Source organism: Notamacropus eugenii, chromosome 1 (genome assembly GCF_028372415.1).
Source record: "Notamacropus eugenii isolate mMacEug1 chromosome 1, mMacEug1.pri_v2, whole genome shotgun sequence".
NCBI classification, from domain to species: domain Eukaryota; kingdom Metazoa; phylum Chordata; class Mammalia; order Diprotodontia; family Macropodidae; genus Notamacropus; species Notamacropus eugenii.
This window is the reverse complement of record NC_092872.1, coordinates 179,438,513-179,461,108: the sequence shown is the minus strand read 5'-3', so window position 1 is coordinate 179,461,108 and position 22,596 is coordinate 179,438,513. Positions and strand designations below refer to the sequence as shown.

General features: G+C 37.6%; 1 protein-coding gene across 14 annotated transcripts in view; it reads right to left on the bottom strand.

Moving 5' to 3' along the window:
* Positions 1-22,596, bottom strand: part of BTRC (beta-transducin repeat containing E3 ubiquitin protein ligase) — a 207,955-nt gene that overhangs the window by 173,476 nt on the left and 11,883 nt on the right. For 8 of the 14 annotated variants that reach the window (XM_072620450.1, XM_072620437.1, XM_072620444.1 and 5 more), the window contains exon 2: positions 14,375-14,421. The exons of the other annotated variants lie outside the window; for them this stretch is intronic. In XM_072620450.1, the coding sequence (XP_072476551.1) occupies positions 14,375-14,421 (47 nt within the window). The remainder of the gene's footprint in view (positions 1-14,374; positions 14,422-22,596) is intronic. 14 annotated transcript variants of the gene reach the window in all.

Below are 22,596 nucleotides of genomic sequence, written 5' to 3'. Positions count from 1 at the left end.
GTGGATAGTATTTTCCATCATGAGTGTTTTGGAGTTGTCTTAGATCCTTGCATTGCTGACAAGAGCTAAGTCAAAGTCAGTCATTGAACAATGTGGCTGTTACTGTGTACAATGTTCTCCTGGTTCTGCTCATTTCACTCAGCATCAGTTCACATAAATCTTTCTAGGTTTTCCTGAAATCAGCCTGCTCATCATTTCTTAACAGCACAATAGTATTCCATTACATTCATATGCCATAACTTGTTCAGCTATTCCCCAATTGATGGGCACTCCTTCAATTTCCAATTCTTGGCCACCACAAAAAGATTTGCTATAAATATCTTTGTACATGTGGGTCCTTTTCCCTTTTCTATGATCTCTTTGGGATACAGACCTAGCAGTGGTTTTGCTGGATCAATGGGTATGCACAGTTGTATAGCCCTTTGGGCATAGTTCCAAATTGCTCTCCAGAATGACTGAATCAGTTCACAACTCCACCAACAATGCATTTGTGTTCCAGTTTTCCAGTATTTTCTCCAACATTTATCATTTCCCTACTTTGTCATGTTAGCCAATCCGATAGGTATGATATGGCAGACCTTTTATAATTCTACATCATGATATTTAGTTAATAAACAATTATTAAGCACCTACTATGCGCTGAACACTATGCTACGTACAGGGGAAACAAAAAGAGGCAAAATACAGTCCCTGCCCTCAAGGAGCTCACAACCTAATGGAGGGAGGGGGAACAACAAGCAAATATGTACAAAGAAGATGTACATAGGATAAATTGTGTGTGTGTGTTCATCCTTCACTGCTGAAGAAGACCGTGCCATCAGAGAAATAATGACATGACTTGCACTTAACTTGTTTTGAGTGAGGGAGGGCTGTGCAGGTCACCAGCCTCCTTTCTCCTCCAGAGCCATCTGAATCCAGTGACCAGATATTCATCAGGATGACTGGAGATGACCCAGGATGAGGCAATTGGGGTTAATTGATTTGCCCAAGGTCACACAGCTAGTGAGTGTCAAATGTCTGAGGTGAGACTGGAACTCACTCAGGTCCTCCTGACTCCTGCACTGGTGCTTTATCCATTGCACCACCTAGCTGCCCCTACATAGGACAAATAGGAAATAATTAAAAGAGGGAAGGCACTAGAACTAAGAGGTATAAAGAAAGGCTATAGAAGATGGGATTTTAATTGGGATTAAAGGAAGCTGATAAGTGAAGAAGACGGAGAGCATTCCAGGCATGGGGGTCAGTCAGAGAAAATGCAGAGTCAAGTGATGGAATATCTTGTTCATGGAATAGCCAGGAAGCCAATGTCATTAGATCACTGGATCATAAGTTGGGGAGTAAGGCAAAAGAAGACTGTAAAATTGGGGGGGAGGGGTTAGCCTATAAAGGAATTTGAATAGCAGAGAATTTTGTATCTGATCCTAGAGGTGATAAAGAGCCACTGAAGATTACTTGGTGCGGGGAGGGTGGAAAAAAGGTAACATAGTCAGATCTGAGTTTCAGGAAAATTCATTTTAATGGCTGCATGGAAGATGGGATTAGAGTGGGAAAGATACTTAAGGTAGGCAGATCCATAAGTTCGATATTGCAATGGAACAGGAATGAGGTGATAAGGGCCTAGACCAGGGTGATGGCAGTGTCATTGGAAAGATGGGGCATATTCAAGAAATGATTCAAAGGTGAAACTGACAGGCCTTGGCAACAGATTGAATGTGGGGGGTAAAAGATAGTAAGGAACCCAAGGGATGGGGAGGATGGTGTTGCCCTGGATACTAATATAGAAGGTGATTAGCGGAGGGGAAGAGGGTTATGGGGAAAGATAGTAAGTTTGATTTTGGACATTATGAGTTGAAGATATCTACTGGATATCTAGTTCAAGGTATCTGAATGGAAGTTGGAGAAGTGAGATGAGGTGAGCATAGAGGTTAGGGCAATATAGGACTTGAGAATCATCTGCATAAAGATGGTAATTAAGTTCATGGGAGTTGATGAGATTACCAAGTACCCTATAGAGGGAGAAGAGAAGACAAGCTAGGACAGACACTTATAGGATACCTATATTTAGAGGATGTGATCTGGATGAGGATACAGCAAAGCAAATAGAAGGAGCAATCAGAGAGGTAGAAGGAGAACAAGAAGGGGAAAAGAATATCAAGGAGAAAAGGATGATCAACAGTGTTAAAGGCTTCAGAGAGGTTGAGGAGACTGAGGAATGAGAAAATCTTCATTTTACATTTCCTAATTGGGGGGCGGAGCCAAGATGGTGGAGTAGAAAGACACACATACGCTAGCTCTTCTCCCACAGCCCATAAAATACCTGTAAAGAAAGACTCTCAACAAATTCTAGAGCAGCAGAAGCCACAGAACAATGGAGTGGAGGATATTTCCAGCCTAGGATGACCTGAAAGGCCGATGGGAAAGGTCTGTTGCATCAGATGTGGAGCAGAGCCCAGCCCAGCCCAGCCTTGGCTGCGCTGCGAGGGTCCTGGAGGAGGACCTGAGCAAGTCTTGGGAGGCGGAATCCACAGAGGCAGTAGTGGCAGTTTGCAGATCCCCCAACCCACAGGCGCCAAAGGTCAGTGAGAGGGTTTTTTCAGCTGGCTGAGAAAGGAGTAGGGTCTTCCCATAGCTCTGGCCTCAGGCAGTGGGGCAGCGGCAGAGGCCACATCGGTGGGCAGCAGCTGCTCCTACAGCAGCCTGCATCCATTGTCAGGATCATAAAAAAAAACCCTGGGGGCACTGAGCAACTGATCCTTACCTCAGCCCTGTGTGGAGACCCTACCCCCACTGATGCTGCTGGAGGAATTGAACAGCTGATCTTTATCCCACATTGAATGTTTAAAGCCCCTGGGGCAAATGAGCAGCTTATCTGAATCTCAGCCCCCGGTGCTGGCTTGGTGGAACTGGAGGCCAGGTGGTTATGGAGAGGAAACTAATACTCACAGATTCTGGGCACAAAAGTTTCTGGTTGTTCTCAGACCAGACTATGCTTGATTGTGCCACCTTGGAGGAAATGAGATCTTACAGATACCCAGAGTACACCCTATGCTTGACAAAGGACCCAAAAGTCAGTAACTGGTTGGGAAAATGCCCAAAAAAGGGGAAAAAAATAAGACTATAAAAGGTTACTTTCTTGGTGAACAGATATCTTCTCCCGTCCTTTCCAATGAGGAAGAACAATGCTTGCCATCAGGGAAAGACATAAAAGTCAAGGCTTCTGTATCCCAAACATCTAAAATAAATATTCAATGGTCTCAGGCCATGGAAAATCAAGTTAGAGGTGGAGAAAAAATTGGGAAGAGAAATGAGAGAGATGCAAGAAAATCATGAAAAGCAAGTCAACACCTTGTTAAAGGAGACTCAAAAATATGCTGAAGAAAATAACACCTTTAAAAATAGGCTAACTCAATTGGCAAAAGAGGTTCAAAAGGCCAATGAGAAGAACGCTTTAAAAAGCAGAATTAGTGGAATAGAAAAGGAGGTTCAAAAGCTCACTGAAGAAAATAGTTCTTTAAAAAGTAGAATGGAACGATGGAGGCTAATGACTTTATGAGAAACCAAGAAATTACAAAACAAATCCAAAAGAATGAAAAAATGGAAGATAATATGAAATATCTCATTGGAAAAACAACTGACCTGGAAAATAGATCCAGGAGAGACAATTTAAAAATTATGGGACTACCTGAAAGCCATGACCAAAAAAACAACTTAGACATCATCTTTCATGAAATTATCAAGGAAAACTGCCCTGATATTTTATAACCAGAGGGCAAAATAAATATTGAAAGAATTCACAGATCACCCCCTGAAAGAGATCCAAAAAGAGAAACTCCTAGGAACATTGTAGCCAAATTCCAGAGTTACCAGGTCAAGGAGAAAATACTGCAAGCAGCTAGAAAGAAACAATTTGAGTATTGTGTAAATAAAATCAGGATAACACAAGATCTAGCAGCTACTATATTAAGGGACTGAAGGGCTTAGAATATGATATTCCAGAAGTCAAAGAAACTAGGACTAAAACCAAGAATCACCTACCCAGCAAAACTGAGTATAATACTTCAGGGGGAAAAAATGGTATTTCAATGAAATAGAGGACTTTCAAGCACTCTTGATGAAAAAACTAGAGCTGAAAAGAAGATTTGACTTTCAAACACAAGAATGAAGAGAAGCATGAAAAGGTAAACAGGAAAGAGAAATCATAAGGGACTTACTAAAGTTGAACTGTTTACATTCCTACATGGAAAGACAATATTTGTAACTCTTGAAACTTTTTTCAGTATCTGGGTAGTTGGTGGGATTATACACACATACACACATACACACACACACACACACACACAGAGACAGAGAGCACATGGCGAGCTGAATAGGAAGGGATAATATCTAAAAAAATAAAACTAAGGGGTGAGTAAGGAATATATTGGGAGGAGAAAGGGAGAAATGGAATGGGGCAAATTATCTCTCATGAAAGAGGCAAGAAAAAGACATTTCAATGGAGAGAAAAAGGGGGAAGGTGAGAGGGAAAATGTGAAGCTTACTCTCATCCCATTTGACTCAAGGAAGGGATAAAATGCACACTCATTTTGGTATGAAAACCTATCTTACAATATAGGAAAGTGGGGGAGAAGGGGATAAGAAGGGTGGGGGGAATGACAGGAGGATGCAGCAATTAGAAATCTGCATTTTTGGGGAGGGAGAAGGTCAAAAGAGAGAATGGAAGAAGTGGGGGGGTAGGATAGGATGGAGGGAAATACAGTTAGTCTTACACAACATGACTATTATGGAAGACATCTGCAAAACTACACATATATAGCCTATATTGAATTGCTTGCCTTCCCAATAGGGATAGGTGGGGAGGGAGGAAGGAAGAGAAGTTAGAACTCAAAGTTTTAGGAACAACTGTTGAGTATTGTTCTTGCATACAATTGGGAAATAAGAAATACAGGTAATGGGGTATAGAAATTTATCTTACCCTATAAGACAAGAGAGAAGATGGAGATAAGGGAAGGGAGGGATGTTAGAAGGGAGGGCAGACTGGTGGTAGGGGTAATTAGAATGCTCAGCATTTTGAGGGGGAGGGGAGAGATGGGGAGAAAATTTGGAACTCAAAATTTTGTGGAAACAAATGTTAAAAACTCAAAATAAATAAATAAATAAATTTGATTAAAATAAAATAATATTCCTAACTGATAATTTCATCAAGTATCTCTACCACTTTCTAGATGGGTGACCTTGAGTTGATAATCACTTTACTATAAGTGTCTGGTTCCTCATTCTATAAAATGGAGATTCACATAATGCCATTTACTCTACCTAATTTCACTGAGGTTCAGAAAATATATATGGAATATATGTAAAATGCTTTGTAAACTATATATCAATAAAAAGTGGGCTACCCTTTACATTACATCCTGATGAATATCTGGTCACTGGATTCAGATGGCTCTGGAGGAGAAATGAGGCTGGTGACCTACATAGCCCTCCCTCACTCAAAACAAAGTCAAGTACAAGTCATGTCATCATTTCTCTGATGGCATGGTCTTCTTTGAAAATGAAGGACGAACACAACAACAACCTAACTTCACCGAGATTCAGAATATATATGTGGAATATATGTAAAATGCTTTGTAAACTATATGTTAACAAAAAGTGGGCTACCCTTTACATTAATTCTGGTGAAGATTGATTTTATTTTCCTTTTCTTTTTTGAGAGGCAATTGGGGGTAAATGACTTGCTCAGGGTTACACAGCTAGTAAGGGTCAAATGTCTGAAGTCAAATTTGAACTCAGGTCCTCCTGACTCCAGGACTGATGCTCTATCCACTGCCATCTAGCTGCTCCTGATTTTGTTTTTCTAGGATCATGTTGCAAATAGGCAGACTAGCCAAGCCAAGAGGGTTTACTGCCCCAAAATAATCAAGGTTCACTGTTCTAAATTATTCTACTGCTCTAGAATTTGTTTAGAGTCATTTTTTACAGGTATTTTATGGGCTATGGGGGAAGAACTACAGCAGGTCCGTCTTTCTACTCCACCATCTTGGCTCCACCCCCCTGTTCTAGACTATGCACAGAAGCCTGGACCAACATGTCCAAATCAAAATCCTGAGAAAAGGAAAAGAAGACAAAAAGTCCAGGTTTCCCAGAATTGCAAAATATGAGTGACTGAATCAGATTTATAGTTGATATGAAGCAGAAGTCAAAGCATCCCAAACGTATAGCACATTCACTGATTCAGACTGCCCTTACTGGTCACTGCCTTTATCATACTGTTCTTTGAATACAACTGATCAAAGCAGAAAGGTCCTCAGAAACACCCGAAGGGTTGCAGCAGCTAAAGCAGTTAAATATATCCATCCATACACTCCTGACAAGTAAAATTCCATCATCCCAGACAGGGATAGATTAGGGCTGTGTGCCTGAGTGAATAGGGGGAATGAGATAATTAAGAACAAGATGTTCCAGTAGGACTCTGATAACTACCAGTCAAGTCATCTCTGCACCATTTTTTCCTGACACTATCAAACAGGCACACTCAGCATTTTGTTACTTTCTCAAAATGATGATTTATGAAGATTCACGGGTCTTGCAAACATATGCTTTAAAAATATAGTCACCCCAGGGGATGTTAAATTTTAAATGATCAAGACCAAATATATATTTTTTAACATATAACAACACCTGTGCCATTTCCACAGACCTTTTGGAGAATACTTTACACTTTAGGTTACCCTCCCAACAATCCTGGGAGAGGTGGGTAGATACTTTTTACACTGACCAGATCTCTGACTTCCTCAGTAAAGGGAACTCCCAGTGAGGAACTTTCTTTGCCAACACAAATGAAGCACTTCTCTAAGCAACTCTAAACAATCACCAGAAAAAGTCTGAAAGAGCTGGTTGTTTCTGACACATACTACCTATCAATGTGAAGTCAGGGAAAATTCTAAAACAATTATTAAAGAAAAAGATAGTAAAAACCTAAAAAGTAAAGTAGTGACTAAAAAGAGGCAGAAGGACTTCATTCAACAGGTTATGTCAGAATAACCTCATTTCCCTTTTTTCTTTTTTAACAGGACTACTAAATTAAAAGATGAGGGGAATGTTATGGGTCTAGATTAAAAAAATAGAAAGCCTGAGTATTCCCATCTCACCCAGGCTAAAAGTACAAGACTACTCACATATCACTACTAATTGGTGCTTCGACCTGGGCCTATCTACCCTCCTTAGGCAACCTGGCACTTCCTCCCCTCCATCTTAATTCCAGACAGAGCAGACATCCTACTGGCTTAGCTCACTACAGCTCAGAATTCTCAAGCTTATACCAAGATCTACCAGCCTTCCCTTCCTGAAGGTAGAGATTACAAGCTTGTGCCACTATACCCTGCAGTTTACCTAGGTTTGGGCAAATTTTTCTCCAAAGTATCTTATACCATTCTTATGAAGAAAATGGAAAGATATAGAAGAAAGGAAATAAGCATTTATTAAGTACCTACTGGTGCTGACACATGCCAGGCATTATGCTAAACACTTTAAAAATATTATCTCATTTGATCTTCACAACAACCCTAGGAAGTGAGTGAAGTTATTAACCTCATTTTACAGTTTAGGAAACTGAGGCAGACAGAGGTTAAATGATTTGACTAAAGTCACACAGTGAACTAATCCAACCACTCTGGAGAGCAACCTGGAACTATGTCCAAAGGGCTAAAAACTGTGCATACCTTTTGATCCAGCAATACCACTACTAGGTCTGTATACTAAAGAGATCATAAAAATGGGAAAAGGACCCATATGCACAAAAATATTTACAGCAGCTCTTTTTGTGATGATCGAAAATTGGAAATTGAGGGGATACCCATCAATTGGGGAATGGGTGAACAAGTTGTGATATATGAATGTAATGGAATACCATTGTTCCATAAGAAATGATGAGCAGGTAGACTTCAGAAAAACTTGGACTTACATAAACTGATGCTGAGTGAAGTGAGCAGAAACAGGAGAACATTATACACATTAACAACAACATTGTGTGATGACCAATTTTGACAGACTTAACTCTTCTCAGCAATACAAGGATCTAAGGCAATTCTAAAAGACTCATGATGGAAAATGCTATCCAGTTCGAGAGAAGCATGGAATATGAATGCAGATGGAAGTATACTATTTTTTCCTCTCTTTTTTTTGTTTCTTCTTTCTCATAGTTTTTCCCTTTGATTCTAATTCTTCTTTACAACATGACTAATGTGGAAATATGTTTAATATGATTACACATGTATAGCCTTTATCAGATTGCACTCCTTCTTAGGAAGGGTAGAGTGGAGGGAGGGGGAGAAAATTTAGAACTCAAAATCTTATATAAGTGAATGTTAAAAACTAAAAATAGATAAATAAAATTTAAAAAATAAAGTCATACAACTAGTAAATATCTGAGGCTGGACATGCACTCAGGTCTTCTTGACTCCAAGTCCAGTGCTCTATCCACTGCACCACCTAGCTGCCTCTAGACGGCAGTGCAAGCAACCGTATTCAGAACTGGTTGGGTGGCTGGACTCAAAAGAGGTATTAATTGTTCACTGTCCAAGTAGCAGGAGATTGCCAATGGAGCACTCCAGGGATGTGGGCTGGCCTTGCGCTGTTTGGCATTTTCATCAATGGCCTGGACAAAAGCAAAGATGGTATGCTTATTAAAACTTCAGATGACCCAGAATTGGAAGGTATAGTGGACATAATAATAGATGACAGCCACAGATTCTAATACAGTGAAATTCAATAAGAATAAATGTAAAGTCTTGCACTTGGGTACAAAAGAAATCAACTTTACAAGTATAATATAGGGACTATGGACAGACAGTGATTCTGAAAAAAAATCTGGAGTTTTTAATGAATAGCAAGCTCAGTATGATGTGGCAGTCAAAAAATCCTAATATGATCTTGGGTTACATTAAAAGGGAATAGCTTTTATAACTTAAAACAGGGGACATATCTTTTAGTAACAGAGACCTCAACTGGAATATAAAATTTGGTTCTGGGCACCATGGTTGAAGTTCTGGGAACCATGACAAACTAGAGAATGTCCTGAGGAGGACAATCAGGATGGTGAAGGGCCTGGAGTCCATGACATAAAATTTCTTGGAGGAGGTGGTACTTGAGCTGAATAGTAGGGAATTAGTAGTAGTTCTAAGAGCCATTAAGTGACTTGCAAAGTTACAAAGACAGTGTCACAGAAAGGACTTGATTTCAGAACTTCCTGATTAAGGCCAGCCCTCTAATCACTATCCCTTGACATCTGTAACTGGGTCTGGAAAAAGCACAAAGCACTTTAGACGGCATCTCTCCACCTGGAAGAAGATAGAGAATCTGCTTCAGGGAGAGCTGTGATGACATGCAATGGAAGTGCACTGGAAAGACTTTCTATCATGCGTAGACAGTCTGTAAATGGTTCTGATTTGGTAACCATGTGATGGACAGTTTCTCTGGTTACAATTAGGAAACCAAAATTGGGGTATGTTCAGAAAGGTCTCAAGGGCCTTAGCCTCATTCTGTTCAACTATTTGACTCATTCACGACAGTGTCTGGTAAGAAAGAACATTATAAGAGGAGTTGGGTCTTTTCTCCCTGCTGAGGCCAACGTGTGGCAACATGAAATGCACCTTAGTCTTTTCATATTGCCATTTGTTCTTCTCAATTTTAGGCAGAGGAGATTAATTTGGAGGCTCCAACATGTTGAGTTTTCAAAAGGTCAGGAAAGCAATCTTCCAGTAGTCTTACATAGCTTATGTAGTCAGTCCAACATCAATGCCCTGAGGAGCAAGATGTGACTTTCCAAACTCAGTCCAGAGGGATTTGAGATAAGATATTCATCCAGAAGTCATGCTACAACTAGACATAAACTTGGTGGGATCAATGTTATGTAGACACTAAGAGTGAGCCCATTCTCCCTAAAGAATGAGGCAGGATAAGGAAGAGTATGCCTTGAGGTGCTGAGAAACATTGTACTTTTGTTTTTTCTGTCTTTGAGTTAAATATTCCTCTGTAAAAGCTAATTGATGCTAAGCGGTTAAATGGAATTAAATGGCACCCAACACTGGAAGGTATACAACTGATGGGGGCACAAGCTAATGGCAATAGAGAAGAAAACCTTCCCAATCTGCCCCCTCCCCAACACACGTACATTCTGAGGGAAAGATAGGGCTCAGAGACTAGAACATATTAACTATACTTCTATTGTGGTGTGGGAAAGAAAAAAGTGGATAAATGACCCCACTTATCTATATGTGAGGTCAGCTTTTTGTTTCTAGTAACTGTTCCATTTCATGTAGTTATTTTCAATTTATGTAGATTATTTCAAGAAAAACAACTTTATTACTTCTAATTCAAGAAATATCACTAATTCATTTCTCTAGTATCAAAATTTACATAGTCTCATTTCTAAATTATGTCCTAGATCTATTTATATTTTAGTCCTATTAGCATCTAATATTTACTATAATATCTCCAGCTTCACTATTACTAGAAAACCCTTTTCTTAACATTTTAACCATTTGATCTTTAAACATTTTGCTCTGAGTAGATTTTCAAATTACCTGAAAACAATCTTTTCTTCTTTTTTAAACTGTTTCATATACTGTTTTGTGGTGGTGATCTACAATCTCTCATGAATGCCATTAGAAAAATTCTGATCTGGTCAAAGCTTGATGGCTAATTTCAACTCCCACCTCCTTACACATTTTTTTTTTATACTTTACTAATGAGAACTATAATTTACCACCAACTACTCATAAGAAATTATAAGCCTGCTGACTGGCAAGTAATTTGCAAAAGCAGATCAGTTAAGCTGCATAAAATAAATATCCACCTGCACGTACTAGCACTAATCAGGGCGTGAAATTAAACTTTTTATTCAGTGGGAAATAACTGCTTCAAGGCTGTGATTTAGTCTGGGAAGCAAATATTAAGGTCATCCTATTCTCTTTGGTGTTTATAGTATTTCTAATAGGGGAGGGGGAGGGCAAAGAATAGTCAAATTTTGCTTTCTAAAAGTCCAAGAATGAAAATATGTCCTTGATGTGGTAGCAAATTTGCCGTTTGCTTTCTAAATTGCACATGCTTAATGGAGCCAAGTTGCTGAAAATGTAGTATTTGAAGGGGGTCGTTACTTAAGTACTTAAACCCATACTGACCACTAAACTGAGATCCATATTATATTCTGCTATGCACAGTCAGCTAAGTAGAGCAAATTCAAGAGCTTAATGTATAAATGGAATTTTTCAAAATGGACTATCTTTATGATTTTTTACCTCCATAATTATACAGTGAATTCTTAATTATCCATAGAAATCAAGGACCAAGATACCAGAAACAGGAAAATACACTAGTGATCTCTAAGGATTAGCCAACTATCTCAATTACTTCCTTCCACAACAGCATTTGTCAAATGTTATGAAAAATGTCAGCCCAAATTCACTAATATGAATTTCATCTTTCTCCTACAATTCTGTGTCCACTCTAGCTAAATGGAAGTAGCAGAAGAGCACTGAAAAGTTAAGAAAGATAGAAAAGGCCTGGCAAATTCAAAAATTAAACAAACTAACTAACCCAATTCAGTTCAAATAATCACCATCATAATGGCATCCAACATTTACATAGTGTCTTTAGATTTTATAAAATGCTATCTCACAAAACTGCTAACAGATGGCAGAGCTGGAATTTAAACCCAGACACGAAGTAAACTATTCTTTCCACACTATACAATACTGTCCCTCTAATTACTATATAAAAGTCAGAGCTAGGATAAAGTTCCTTAAAAAGAAGCTGCTGTGCCGACAGTCTAAAAAATGTCTATATCCTTTGATTTAGGAATGCCACTGCTAGGCAAACACCCAAAGGAGTTCAAAGGCAGAAAAGAAGACATTATATACTCCAAAACAGTCAAAGTAGCACTTTCTGGGGCAGCTAGATGGTGCAGTGGAAAAAGCACCAGTGCAGCAGTCAGGAGGACCTGAGTTCAAATCTCATCTCAGACACTTGACACTCACTAGCTGTGTGACCTTGGGCAAGTCACTTAACTCCAATTGCCTCATCCTGGGTCATCTCCAGCCATCCTGATGAATATCTGATCACTGGATTCAGATGGCTCTGGAGGCGAAGTGAGGCTGGTGACCTGCATAGCCCTCCCTCACTCAAAACAAAATCAAGTGCAAGTCATGTCATCATTTTTCTGATGGCATGGTCTTCTTCGGCAATGAAGGACAAACACACAAAGCAGCACTTTCAGTGGTAGCAAAGAACTGGAAACAAAGGAGATGCTAAATGCTTGGAAAATGATTAAATACACTATGATATAGGAATGTAAAGACAAATATAATGATATAAGAAATGATAAAAATGAAAAATTTCAAGAAGCATGGTGAAACTAATATGAAGTGATACAGACTAAAGTAGAATCAGGAAATGAACACATATGATCATCATAATCATGTTATAGATAAAACAAAAAAAGTGAAGCCAAATATTACAGTCACATCTTCAACTACCCTTAGACCTATAAAAGTGGATGTCCTATAGACATTCTAAATTCAGCATGTCCAGAACTGAATTCTTTATCTTCACTTCAAACACTCTCTTCTTTCTAAATTCCTTATTACATCTGAGGGTAATACCAATTCTCCTGATAATCCAAGCGCTCGCTCACGCTCTCATGCTCGCTCGCTCTCTCTCTCTCTCCACCTAATCATGTTACACCCTGTTCAATGAACTCCAGTGGCTCCCTACTGCTTACAGGACCAAATATAAAATTCTGTTAGGCTTTCAAAGACTTTTAAAAGTCTGGTCCCTTCCAACCTTTCTGATCTTTGTGTGTCTTATACTCCACCCCGTGCACTGGCATCTTTGTTCCTCAATCACAACACTCCATCTCCCAGTTCCTAATGCCTGCAACTCTCTTCCTCCTGGCTTCCCTGGATTCCTTCAAGTCTCAGTTAAAGTCTTACCTTCTGCAAGAAGCCTCTGCCAGTCCTCCTTTATCTGAGTATCTTCCATCTGAGATTATCTCCAATTTATATATTCCAAAGTATATACTTTGTACATGGCTGTTTGCATGTTTTCTCTCCCTATAGACTGTGAGTTCCTTGAAACCTTGAAAAGACTGTTTTTTGCCTTTCTTTTGTTTTTCCAAGGCCACATATTGATGCTTAAAAAATGTTTGCTACTGAATTGACTAATGACCAAGCTTGGCTAGAAGTCATGAAAATGCATCTCTTGACTGTCTTTAAACAGGTATGGGACTAAGGGTGTGGAATATTATATGTCAGATATGGTTAGGGTGTTGGTTTGTTTTGTTGAATTTTGGGGGGGGACTTTTAAAATTTTTTACAAAGGATGGCTCATTGGGTAGGGTATTGGGGAGAGATATATTCAGAAATTCAGGTAATTTAAAAACAAAACACATCAATAAAAATAAGATGTAAAAACTAATAGTTTCATTGGTAAAATAATACAAGCAAAAACTATAATATAAAGTATGTAAGGCTGTGATTTGGTATGGGAAACAAATATCAAAGCTAGCTATATCAAAATAGATAAAAGTGTAAACAATTGGTCACCATTCAATTTAATTTAATAAGCATTTATTGGTCAGTCAATAAACATTTATTAAGTAACTCCCATACAAGTGCCAGGCACTGTCATAAATGATGAGAATACAAAAATAGATAAAAGGTGGTTTCTGCTCTCAAGAAGTTTACAATCTAATAGGGGGAAACAAATGCACAAAACGAAGATGAAAAGGGAGGGGATGGAGAGGAAAGAACAGTTACTCAGTGCTGGAGCATGATAGAATCCTTTAGCCAGGGACAGAAGGACCCAAAGGGTACTGAGGAAGTATGAGGAGGTATTTCAAAGTTGATATGATCTTTCAGGAAGCTGAGTTTCTGGAGAAGTCCAGGTGATCAGACAGGTGGGAAGTGATGTGGTATCTGCCCTGGATCTCCTCCCTCTTTAAATAGAAACCCTGGGTTCCCTCCTTAAATGCTAGATTAAGGAGGAGCTCTCTTGATTTCTAGCCTCCACTCTTTTCAACCAGAGGGAAGGAGGGGCACATCTGCTATGGTCCAGGAATCTTTATTCCCATAGTCATCTTATAGAATTAAACCCAGTTCTTTAAGCAGTATTTTAAATACATTTTCTATTAAAGATAAAAATATGAGACATATGCCTTAGGTCATGTAAATAAAGAATCAGCTCTTAAATAGCTAAATTAAGAATAAAACAAAACAAAGATAAAACACTAATGATAACCATTAATACTTGAGAATGAAAAATGTGCTGAGCTTGGGAGTCAAAAGAGACTTGGGTTCAAATATGATCTTCCAAGACTTACAGCTTGAATGGCCAAATCATCAGACCTCTGTATCTTAGCTTCCTCATCTGTAAAACAGAGATGGTAATACCTGTAGTATCCAACTCACAGGATGGTTGTGAAGATCAAATGAAATAATGTACATTAAAATGCTTTCAAAATCTTAAAATTTTCGCAATTATTATTCATGACACTTATAAAAAAGTTACGATCAATTAGTCATCAAACTATCATTTAAGTTCTCAGGCACATTGCTAGGCACTGTGTTCTGCCATGAAGATATGGAGAATAAGCAAAAATAGTCCCTGCCTCATAAAGAACTCACATCCTAATGAAGGAGAAACAACATGCAAACATAAACACACATATAAGATATATAGAGCATCAACAGGATACAATCTCAGAGGGAAGGAACTTGGGGAATGGGGAGTAGGGAGTGACCAGGAAAAGGCCTATTGCAAAAGGCAGAATTTGAGCTGAATCTTGAAGGAAACATGGAAGCTAATTCCATTCATCTACTATAGACAATACAGGATTCAGTCATCATCTAAAATTAGAGTAAAACAAAAGGGAAATAGAAGGGTTTGAGAAAATCTCGGAGCTAGAAGAAAAATTAGTCTTAGTGGTCATGTATTCCAATCTAGACATGTACAGAAATCCATCATTCACTGGCAAATAACCACCTAACATCCACGCAAAGATCTCTAGTGATGGGCAACTCACTGCCTTAATGAGGTAACCCATTCCACTTCTGGACAACTCTAATAATTGGGATGTTTTTCTAGACATCTGGCCAGAATGTGCCCCTCTGTAACTCTGTGTTTTCCCTCCCCAGCACAACTGTTGCTTGTCCTATTCTTTGGGGCCAGGCAGAAAATATCTAACATTTAATATCTTTCACAGTGTAGCACTTTACCAAGAGCAGAAAATTTGCACTTACCCTTCCTGGGCTTATCCTGGGAAAATGAACCTGACTGCTAATACTTTCAATCTCCTACTGTATTGGACCAGGGCTGTTTCTGTGGTTTTGCCTATGTTTCACAGAAGCATAGAAGGAAATCCTAGGAAGATGCTAGGCAAAGTGACCACAAGTTCACCCTAAAGGCTGAGGGCCACAATTGTGAAACCAACATTAAACACACTGATGCCATGAAAAACACAATGGATTTAAAATCAAAGGATCTGAATTCAAATCCCATTAACAATCTAACTAACCATTAATTATCTGTGTGATATGTGAACAAGTCATTTACCGTCCCTGGACCTCAACTTTCTTACTTGTAAAGTGAGGAAAATGAACCAGATAGTATCTAAGGTCCCTCCTAACTCTATGGTCCTATAATAATGTATCACACGCTACCTGTGTGACCTTAAGCAAGTGCCTTCCCCTCTTTTTCAAAACCCACTCTACCTCACCTCAAACACTAATTCAAACATAAAACAAAGCTGGTTAACTCACAGACAGTCACTGACAGAACTGCACGGCACTTACTCCAGAACACCAAACAACAGGTGAATGAATGAAAAAGCATTTATGAAAGCATTTAATGAACGAGTTTCAGGCACTCTACTAAGCACTAGGGATACAAATAAAAGAAGTGAGATAGGATCTGCTCTCAAGGCACTTATATTCAAATAAAGGAAGATAACACATAGGGGAATGAAGGCCTGGGCAGGAAATTTTGGTCTGGGAAGTAACAAAGATGGTAAGTTTATTCATAGAAGAGTCTAACAGCATGCCCTTTCCAAAAGCAAGATGGCTTTTATGCTCAATATGGATTATCATATGGGCAGACATGTTTGCGTGCACTGGAGTTGGCTCAGGCCCAGGTCAGAGTTTCAAAGTTGATAAGATTAACTTCCCCAGGAATGAGGGGCATGGGTCAGGAGGTCCAGTACACAGAGTGCTAATCTAGCAGGGAGAAAAATGGAGGAGCAGAGCAAATGGCTTATGTGGCCATAGTCTGGTCCCTGGGGCCAGCTAGATGAAAGGCAATGTAAATCTGCAATCACCCCAAGTGGCTCAGTTCCACATGCAAGGTGAGGGTATAGATTCTATACTACTTAAGCCAGAATTTCAACCTCTGTTCTGTGGAACTCCATGTTCCACAAATGCTAGCTCAAACTGGCTATTTTTTAAATAATTTTTTGTTATTCTAGACTGACAAACTAAAAAGGGAAAAAATGTTTTTTATATGTAGAACAGAAAAAGATGATTGTATATGAAACTGTGAATCTCCATTTCATACTGCTTTGGGTTTTTTTAAGAATGTAATAAATTCTACATTGCTTTCAGAACTGTCCTGATTGTCTGTTCCTCTGAACTTTCTTCTGTTCTCTTCTGTGCATTTAAAAAAAAAATTTTCAATGACCCTCTTTTTTGGCATCACAATTGATTTTTTTAATATTTTGTTTTCCCCCAACTACATGCAAATACAATTTTTAACATTAGTTTTTATTTTGAGTTTCAAATTCTTTCCCCTTTCTCCCCTTCCTACTTCCTGAGATAGTAAGCGATCTGATATGTTATACATGTGCAATCACGTGAAACATATTTCCACATTTCATTTTGTGGAAGAAAACTTGAACCAAAAAAAAAAGGAAAACTGGTATGCTTTGTTCTGCATTCAGATTCCATCAGTTCTTTTTCTGGAGGCAGATAGCATTTTTTATCATGAGTCTTTTGAGACTGTCTTGCTGAGAATATTATATTGCTGAGAATAGCTAAATAATTTACAGTTGTTCACTTTATAATATTGTTATTATGTACAATGTTCTCTTGATTCTGTTCACTTCATTCTGCATCAGTTCAAGTAAGTCTTTCCAGGCTTTTCTGAAATCATTTTGCTCATCATTTCTTATAGCACAACAGTGCTCCATTACAATCATGTAACACTTGTTGTTCAGCCATTTCCCAGTTGATGGGTATCCCCTCAATTTCCAATTCTTTGCCATTGCGAAAAGAGCCACTATAAATGTTTTTGTACAAATAGGACTTTTTTTCTTTTTTCTCCCTTAAATCTTTTTGGGATACAGATCCAGCAGTTGCATTGCTAGATCAAAGGAGTTTCAAACTGATCTCCAGAGTGGGTGGATGAGTTCACAACTCTGTCAATAGTGGCATCACTATTGTTAGAGATCCAATTTTTCCATGTAAAAACAGAGAGAGGAACAATCCTTGTACAAAACAAATAAGTATAATCAAGCAAAACAAATCCATAACATGTTCATGTCCAAAAATGTATGGCTCTTTCTGCACTTTGAGTCTATTTCTTTTCTATAAGAAAATGAGTAATAACATGTTTTGTTGGAGGATGTCTGGAGAAGTGGTTGGTCATTAATTTGATCAGAATTCTTTTTTTTTTCCCAAATTTTTTCATTTATTTGTTTTCAGTTTTCAACAATCACTTCCAAAGTTCCAAATTTTCTCCTCCTCCCCAGAATGGAATGCAATCTTATATGGGTTCTACACATGCATTCCTATTAAACACATTTTCACATTAGTCATGTTACATAGAAGAATTATAATGAATGGGAGAAACCATGAGAAAAACAAAACAACAAAGGAGCAAATAGTCTGCTCCATTATGCATTCCAGCTCCATAGTTCTTTCTCTGGAGGGGGCAGCCAGGTGGTGCAGTGAATAGAGCACCAGTGCAGGAGTCAGGAGGACCTGAGTTCAAATCTCATCTCAGACACTTGACACTCACTAGCTGTGTGACCTTAGGCAAGTCACTTAACTCCAATTGCCTCGTCCTGGGTCATCTCCAGTCATTCTGATGACTATCTGGTCACTGGATTCTGACAGCTCTGGAGAAGTGAGGCTGGTGACCTACACAGCCCTCCCTCACTCAAAAACAAAGTCCAATGCGGGTCATCATTTCTCTGATGGCATGGTCATCTTTGGCAATGAAGAACGAACACACTTTTTACCCTTTCTCTGGATGTGGATGACATTTTGCATTTGATCAGAATTCTTAAGTCTTTCAGAAGTGTTTTTTTGTTTTACAATGGTGTTTTCATTATGTAAATTATTCTCCTGATTTTGCCTGCTTCATTCAAATCAATCCATACTTCTCAGCATTTTCTGAAACTGTCTCTTTAATAATTGCTCAGAGAATAATATTTTATTATATTCACATACAGTTATCCCTCCCACATTGCAACTTTCCTTATCTCAATTTCGATATATCACAGGTCAGTATAAGAAATTAAGTGGAAATTTTGGGGGAATTTTGCAGAAGTCTCAAACAACACATGACAGAAAATTTAGAAATACATGAAGTATATGTATAGTATAATATCAACAGATTTTATCTTTTAATAAGATAATAATTCAGATTTCTCTGATACAAAAGGAGGGCCAAAAATTTTTACATAGATCTTCTAGATCGAGGGACAGACACCAGGCCTTTAACCTCTGTGATGTGAAAAGGATAACTGTATTAGTATCAGCAACACCCCAGTTGATGAGTATCTCTTTCATTTTCCAGTTCCTGGCTTTTCTCTACCCTTTTAGTATTTGCTCCAGAATATCAGGAAGTTAATTTTGCTTGTGGCTGTTCCCTCTTTGGTATTATTCTCTCTGCTAAGTGTACTTCTCCCCACCTCCTTCAGATTCTGAGTTTGATACATTTCTATAGCAATCTCTTTGTGGGTGTGCATATACAAGTACGTATGAGCTTTTAAACATCCTCTGCTCAGTCAAATAAAAGTAAAGATTATCTGACGCTTCCTCCCCCTAAACCCTAAGCCACTATGGAATATTCTTTTCACATATCCCAATTATGAAAAATAGTAGCTTCTACCTTATTCTTTCTCCTTCTATATGAATATATACACTTCCTTTTCTCACCTCTCTTCAAATCTCATTCAAATCTTCAAATAGAACCAATCCACCACTAGGTCCTCTATTTTTCTTACTTAATGCCTTTGGTACTCTTTAAAGACATTACAATTGTAAAGGGACATTTGTTTCTTCTTCATCTATTAGAACATTAACAACCTTCCTCCTCAAGGTGGAGAAGGGCCAGAAGAGAAGAAAATTTGGAACTCAAAACTTTTTAAAAATTAATGCTAAAATTTTTAAAATGTAATTGAGAACTATTTACCAATAAAAAAATTTAAAACAGTTTATCAACATATAGCCTCTTCCAAACATTTAACAGGGAAATGGATAAGCAAAAATAGTATAACGAAAGAAACAATGGTTTGGAATCAGATACTTAGCTCTGCTGTGTACTACCTGTATGACTTTAGCTAAATTATTTCTCTTCTGTGGATCTCAATTTTCTCATCTGCAAAATGAGGGAATATATTTTTAAGGTCCCTTTCAGCTCTAATTCCCATGGCTCCATCTCCTAACTCTATTATTCTGGCACAGGCTATCTGTCCTCTATGTCAGGAACATATCTTTTCCTCAGCCTCTTGGAATTCTTACCTCCCTTTAACATCCTAACTTTAATAGTGGCCTTTTCCAAGCCATCTCCCTTCTTTGTTAGTGCCCTCCACATATTCCCCAAATTACTTTATATTTACTTGTCTTCCATTAAAATGCAAATTCCTTAACGACAGATGACTTTTTTTACTCTATATTTTCCCATTACCCAACAGAGTATTTTTCATGTAATAATAAATGCTTATTGACTGACTAATGCATTTTATATATGTGCTAAATAAACCTAATAAATGTTCATTGCATTGAATCACAATTTGTCAGAGAATCAACATGTCTTATTATCTGTATTCTGTAAGCCAGGAAATTAAGGTTTTAAAGAGAAGTGCCTCTGTCCAAGGTCACATGGCTGGTGTTCTTATTAGAGTCAGAATTAAAACCCAGTTCTTCTGATTCCTAGTAGTTCTTTCCTCATGAAATGGCATGAAGTCTAAAATTCAACACAAACTGAATGTAAAACACTCTAAACACAATCCAGACAAACACAACAGGTATAGCTCTTTGTGTTGTCAATTAAAAACAAGTGAACTTGTCACTAGTCCATTCAGCAAAACAGATGCCACTTTGTAGAGCTTTGATATTTTTCTTAAATACCTTTGAAAACAAGGATCGAAAAATATGAACTTATAAAAAGGGCTTTATTGTATTTTTATAGCATATTACATACCTTGTAACAATCATTTTGTTAAGTGTGAATGTCAGTTTTATTTTCGGTCCCTTTTTTCCTGGCTATTTACAAGCTTTGTAAGAATCGTTCCTTAATTAAGTCTAAACATAGTTTTATATAAATGGATTCCTGGAAATAAAACGTTCAGACTTAAGAAATGATTGTTACGGAGACTGTAACAGGCCGTAAAAAACGAATGCCACTTTAAACAAAGATTTCTCATTTTAATTAAAAAGATAATCATCAGAAACATTCGTACACTTAACAGAACCATTTGAAGCAGCTTCTTTGGGAAAAAAAATATCTACTATCCTATGCAAGCTTATATAGTATAATTTATAAGACATTTAATCAAAGTCTCAGTTGATCATACGATATGCAGTTATATACTGTAGCCACATTTTAAAAAGTTTTATTGATGCTTTTTATTCTTTGCACAACATAGTTACTAATATATCCCTTTTCTCTCAATACCCCCTCCCCAAAAGAATCTTCCTTTTCAAAAAAGAAAAAATGGTTAAGCAAAACTAACCAACATGGTAATGGGAACTACACTGAAAGAAATGAGAGTCCAAATGAAGAAATGAACCATTTCCACAATTCTTTAATAAGTAATAAATGTCTGATGGTAACACGTGTGTTTATTTGTTTTTAAATTCACAATACTTAATTTTAAAACACTTAAGAACTTGAGAATGTGATAAAAGATTTAAAAACGGGCTGAGGACAGCTAAAATACAAAACTCCCCTAGTTTTTTTAACATCCAATAGCATGTGCACATAGAAATGTATTAGACATCATAAATAAGCATCAGTTTTGATCAGGAGTAGAAACCCAAGGACAAGAGTTTCCTTTCTTCAGTTCATTAACAAAATACTAGTTAGCTACTTCGATTTTCAAGTTCTAATGTATGAATATGGATAGGAATGAGGAGACTTTAAAGACAAGATCTGTTTTTTCTAAGCAATTTGATTGGTTTAATTATGTCCCTTCTCCTTGGAGAAGTGGTAGACTATGGATATGAAATACTACATTAACTATCAGAGGAAGCTGATGAGTTGGTCAGTTTTGCCAAACTGTCTTCTCCTTCTTTTGAAGAAGTCTTTGTTACAAGGAATGGCTCTCTGGAAGCGGAAAAGGAAGGAAACATTTGGAAATAAATGTGATTTAAAAACCAAAGATATCAACAAAAAATCTTTAAAAGAAAAAAACCCTTTTCTATTGGACAATATGCAAAAGTAAGTCATGCAAATGATTATAAACTTAATGGCTAGAGAAAGGTCAGAAAAAAAGAATGAGAGAGATTTATTGTTATTATTAAAACTAATTATCTGTAATTTGTTTAAATACTTTCTAATAATACATCAATATTTTTCTGTTTAAAAATTATCTTTTCCAAACTATACTGGAGTGAATAAAACTAAATTAACTGACTAGGGTTTGGGGAATCTTTGTCTCATTTTATAATGTAATTACCATTAGGAATCAAATGAAAGCAACATGGAACATAATTACATCAGCAGCCAATAACTTATTCCAACACTGGGCAAACCACCTTAAAGGTAGTTCTCACTCCACTCCCCCAAATATGTTCCTAAAAACTGATTATTATAAGTTATATCATCATAAAACAAATCATACTTTACCACAAGAATAATGTTTACAAGATCATAAATTTAGAACTGGAGGGAATCTTAGAGGTCAAGCCTAACTCCCTCATTTTACAGATGAGAAACTGAGGTCCAGAGAGATTGTCTTGGCCAGAGTCATACACAGTTATAAGTTAAAAAAATGATTAGAATTCGGTCTTCCTGATTCATAAAACCCATTATCCATTATGCCATGCTATTTTAGTTATTCCTGACTGATATCTCAACATCAAATAAATCAAAGCTACAATCAACACTTCTCTTCCCCAGTTTTACCTATTTTAATGATTTATTCAAAAGAATGGAGCTAGGGATGAGTTCTCAAAGACTATCTAGCAGAGCACAAGCTGTCTAGGTCTTAATAAGTTGGAAGTTTTCAGCATAGGCCTATAGATTTAAAACAGTTGTTTTTTTGAGAACCAGCCTAGTTAAGTTTGGAGAGGCTCATCATCACACTGGCTGGAGGACAGT